The sequence below is a fragment of the Oratosquilla oratoria genome, chromosome 17 (assembly GCF_046742065.1).
Source record: "Oratosquilla oratoria isolate Oo_2021 chromosome 17, ASM4674206v1, whole genome shotgun sequence".
In the NCBI taxonomy this organism is placed as follows: Eukaryota; Metazoa; Arthropoda; class Malacostraca; order Stomatopoda; family Squillidae; genus Oratosquilla; species Oratosquilla oratoria.
This window is the reverse complement of record NC_134793.1, coordinates 27,311,621-27,316,980: the sequence shown is the minus strand read 5'-3', so window position 1 is coordinate 27,316,980 and position 5,360 is coordinate 27,311,621. Positions and strand designations below refer to the sequence as shown.

General features: G+C 36.7%; 1 protein-coding gene across 1 annotated transcript in view; it reads right to left on the bottom strand.

Moving 5' to 3' along the window:
- Nucleotides 1-2,940, bottom strand: part of LOC143034248 (52 kDa repressor of the inhibitor of the protein kinase-like) — a 7,792-nt gene extending 4,852 nt beyond the window's left edge. Inside the window, exons 1-2 of the mRNA XM_076200183.1 lie at nt 2,915-2,940; nt 2,564-2,592 (exon numbers count right to left, since the gene is read on the bottom strand). Of these exons, the coding sequence (XP_076056298.1) occupies nt 2,564-2,592; nt 2,915-2,940 (55 nt within the window). The remainder of the gene's footprint in view (nt 1-2,563; nt 2,593-2,914) is intronic.
- Between the last annotated feature and the right edge of the window lie 2,420 nt (nt 2,941-5,360).

Genomic DNA, 5,360 nt, shown 5'->3' with positions numbered 1-5,360 from the left:
ACAATAGAAATACAAGGGGGCACAAGAAGAAACTTAAGAAGGACAGTTACAGAAGAGATCTGAAAAAGAATAGCTTTCCACATAGAGTGATAGATACTGTACATGGAATAAATTAAAAGAGAAAACAGTGAGTACTAAAACTATACACGACTTTAAGAAAGAACTGGATGCGGAAAAATACAACTGCGGGATCCTACGAGCATAGCTCATCTCCCAGTAGATACAACTAGGTAAATACACACACACACGTGCGCGCAGTTGCTCTTCTTGACTTAACAAGAAATATACTTTACTCTTTTGTCGGGGTAAAATCCCTTCGATTGTAGACGAGAATGTGGTTCTTACCTTACACTCAAAGTCCTTTAAAAAATAACTGCTTTTAACATATACTTGGAGGAGAATAGAACCGGGATTCCAATTTGTCTCTTTTATTAGCAATACAGTACACATAACACCAACAATATACAGGAAGATTGGGGTAAGGCGTAGGGACTGCTAACTTCTTCAGAAGGAGTCAATACTCGCGCGCACATGGAACTGCCAGATGTACGATAATGCATCATAACGCGCGTTATAAAATATAGAGATACACCTGTTATTCTCGTTCTCTTTCTCACTCAACTATCAGTCCAGCTCTGACTTTATTTCCGGTTGGGCTCATGATCCTAGTCTTTCCTCCTTGGGTTTTAAAGGTGTCAAAGCATCAGTGCGAATCCTATGGACACTGCCGGACGGACCAAATGGGGCTGTTCATAACGCCGTCGAAGGTAAAGCAGACATGGTGTTAGTTCGAGACTTTGTCATCGAAAGGAATTGCTGAGGGATGGAGCTTCGAATCGTAATTCGCATGTCTACAGCGATCCCAAACAGACTTATTGGCAATTATTTTCCAACATGAGTTACACGATACTCATACACGCACGAACACAATATGCTATTTAATCGTTTAAAGGCATTTGTCACAGTAGACCATGTTATTTTATTTAAAAAAAAAAAAATCATGCATTAGGAGTAGCGAATATTGGCTGGTTCAAGTCCTACCTCACAGGTCGCAAACAATTTGTACAGGTAAATGGAGCCAGCTCAGGTGACAGAGAGATAACTTGTGGTGTACCACAAGGTTCAATTCTTGGACCGCTTCTGTTCCTGGTCTATATTAACGACATGCCAGGTGCGGTGAACTGTAAGTTACTGCTCTATGCAGATGACTCCGCACTAATTGTCTCAGGTAGGGACCCAGTTGAAGTAGAGGAGGACCTGAGCGTTGAACTGTCATCAGTCCAGGACTGGCTCATAGATAACAGGCTGTTTTTACACCTTGGTAAAACGGAAAGTATTGTCTTCACATCAAAACCCAACCTCAGGAAACACCGCGATGTACAGGTCAGATGTGGGGATAATGTCTTGGAGCCAACACTAGATGTGACTTATCTTGGAATACCCTTAGATCAGTCCCTCTCAGGGAATGGCTTAACGGATGAGATTGTATCTAAGTGTTCACACAAAGTCAAATTTTTTGTACAGAAAAGCCAGGAATTTTGATATGGAAACAAAGAAGCTTCTGGTCTCAGCCTTGATACAGCATCACTTTGATTACGCTTGTAGCTCTTGGTACAGTAGTCTGAGCAGAATAAAACACTCTCGGCTACAGGTTACACAAAATAAGATCATTAGATTCATGCTAAATTTACCACAACGAAGTCATATTGGTATAGAAGACTTTAGCAAAGTAGGGATGTTGCCTGTAAAATATCGTGTCCAGCAGCTGAAACTAAATCATATTTACAATGTCGTTCATAATTCTGCTCCTTCATATGTGATCTGTAATTTTACGTTATCTGCTGAGAACCGAACCCGGAACAGTCAAGGGTCTTTTATCGTAACTCATGCAGGTTCCTTCACCAAAAACACATTTCTTTTCACAGGTGTTCAACTATGGAACTCACTACCTGTGTCCATTAAGCAGTCAAATAGCAAGGTTGCTTTCAAGAAAAAAGTCAAGGACTACTATATGTCTCAGCTATGGAGCGAGAACAGCCTTGATTTTATGTACTACTAGCCTAGTGAGGGGTACCTGACTCCATGAGTAATACCATCCAAATCTGCGTTCACTCATAACTGTTCTGACCTCCCCTTTCGTCCTCACAGGTCTAGTTTAGTATAACAATGTTTGATGTTCAAAACTGGTTTCCACCTTTGTTTTGCTTGTCATAGTATGGTATATGTCTCAGGTATGGTCCGAGAACAGTTATGATCTGACTGTAATACAAGCCTGGTGAATCAGGGCACCAAGCAACAAGGTAATTGGACCTTTCCCTCGATCTCCTTGTTGTTTTACTCATACGAGTACTGGTCCCCTGTACCCTACTTTTGGTGCTTCAGGTTATAATGTACTATTTCCTAGTGCTCATACTAATTGCCCACTCCGTCCTGAGGTATAGGTAAAATTTGTAATTAATTAATAGGTGACTCTAGCTGCAATGTAGCATTCACTATAACAACATGTTGATATTGTTGATAGCCTGCTCCCTTCTATCCCGTGGTACTTAATATTTACTCTTACCTTGGGATGGACTACACTTGCTGATACAGCTGTAGAATAATGTAGTATATCATTAATGGTACTACACTGATATGGTACTCACTCATACTGTTTTGGTACCTTTTATTTTGTTGTTCCTGATGCATAATGCAATGTTCCTTATTGTGATGGTGCTCAAGTTTTGGTCTCAATATCGTACGTGTTACGAACATTTCAGTAGTATTAGCAAATCTATAATAATGTATATGTGTCATATGTGTACTGATTGGTATTACTCATGACTGTCTCTGGTACCCTTAACCCCTACATATGTTGTCTGTGTAACAGTGTAGAAAATCTGTCTATTGAGGACCACAACGAAAATAAACTTACATGCTTTTTTGTGTTATCCTCGGCATTTGTAATTGTTATGTCAAACTATGTGTTAATTTCTTTATCTGCACTTCATGTATATTGATTCAATGCTAAATAAAAATTACTTACTTATTCCTTAGCCACTGTAGCAATCGAAAAACAACCAGAACGTGTATGTATCCACTGGTTCTTGAACAACCATAACAGTTCTTTTGAAACAAAATTCTTTAAGAATAATTTATAAAAAAAAAAAAAAAAAATCCGCCGTCTTCCCTTTAAGGAGAGATTCACAGTATTGGTTAAAAGTGACGGCATACTAGGCATTTCTCGCTAGCATGCTACTCACTTGCTTTGCTAGCAAATTCCGTCTCACAGGGAGTGCTCTGCTGATGACTTTTTGGCTGGTGGCTAACGAAAATAATAACAAAGCTTCCCTCCAAATATTCTCTTACTGCTTAATTCGGAAGTCAAGTGAAAAAAACTGAATACCGATTTCATATTATTTTGCTTTAATAAGTGTAAAGTGACAAATAAAGAGCATAAAAATATATCACGTATAAACAGTTATATGCATGTTCAGTTCTATTTTTATCTTATATATAAACCCCAGGAAAGGTGGCTCATTTGAACACTCAAATGAATAGCAAAACTTGTTGTTGGTTCTTCCTAGCAGCAAGAGTCAGTGGCATACTTTAAATACCAAAAATTAAAGTGAGTAGTAAAAACAAGTAGCATGCTAGTGAGAAATGCCTAGTGTGCCACCACAGCTGACAAAATATCTTATCTTTTCAAACTGTACAAGATAAGGTCGATCGATCTTGGTATATAGTGGCTGGAATGTAATCTGCATAATTCTGTGTCAGGGTATATTTTTAATGTCCTCTTCCTATTCATTCATTTATTCACTCTACTTGCTTATTCACCTTCTTGACTTTTATTCGAGTGGTTTGCTCCTTTGAGGATATTCACTGGTGTACCCTTTGCAGTATATTCGCCAATTTGACCCTGTTGTCAGGGTTCTTACGTACATATACCAAAGGCTTTTTCTCCCTTATAAGGGGTTCTTACGTTAGATATATATATATATATATATATATGTATATATATTACAAAGGATTACAAAGGCGGAGCATGCCGACAGGAGACCTTTTGATCCATATCTAGGTCGGATGCAAAAAAAAAAAAAAAAAAAAAAAAAATAATAATAATAATAATAATAATAATAATAATAATATTAATAATAAATTAAAACTATAATAATGTAAAAATAACAAATAAAATACATAAATAAATGCATAGGTATAGTTGAATAACAAACAAAAATGTCAATAGTAAATGATTATAAATTGACATATAACTAATAATAAATGAAAATCAGACAGACAAATTATAACAAAACAAAAACAAATAATATAACATAAATTATAATCATTACAGCATCTTACTTAGGTATTTATCTAAATGATTCTTAAAGCTTCGAACTGAACTACATTGCACTACCTGTGCAGGAAGTTTATTCCATTCATTAACTACACGGTTGGCAAAGTTGTTTCTACCTACTTCCAAATTGAATCTATTTCCGGACAGTTTGAGACCATTGTTTCTTGTCTGATTCTCATTCAATGTGAAAATTTGGTCACTTTTGATGTTGTCAATTCCCTTTAAAATCTTAAAGACCTGTATCAAGTCACCTCTGAGTCTACGCTTTTTTAGGGAAAACAGATTCATGTGCTTAAGTCGATTTTCGTATGATTTATTTTTGATATTTGGAATCAGTTTTGTGGCTCGCCGTTGTACTTTTTCCAGTCTGTCAATGTCTTTAATGAGATTCGGTGACCATACGGAAACAGCATATTCCAAATGTGGACGAACTAACGATTTATATAGCTTGTTAATGAGTGATGGACTTTTGAAATCAAAAGATCGCGCAATCAATCCCAGAATCTTATTTGCTTTCTCAGAGGCTGAAATACACTGCTTGGATGATTTGAGGTCGTTACTGATAATTACGCCGAGATCTTTTTCACTATCCACTTTTGTTAACGAATTTCCAAATAACTTGTAATCGTACTTACTGTTATTTTTACCTATGTGCATTACCTTGCATTTACTTGTGTTAAATTTCATTAGCCACTTTTCAGACCATTGCTGTAATTTATCTAAATCTTCTTGAATATCTAATTGGTTTGAGTGATCATTTGCCACTCCGCACAGTTTTGTATCATCAGCAAATTTGGAAACAGTAGATTTTAGTCCATTGTCTATATCATTTATATATACTATGAATAGAAGTGGCCCAAGAACGGAACCCTGAGGAACTCCACTTGCAACATTTTTCCATCCAGAAGTTTTTCCATTTAAAACAACTCTCTGTTTTCGACCTTTCAACCAATTACTAGTCCAACCTAATAGGCTACCACTTATTCCATGCAAAGCTAATTTAGTAAGTAGTCTTTCGTGTGGG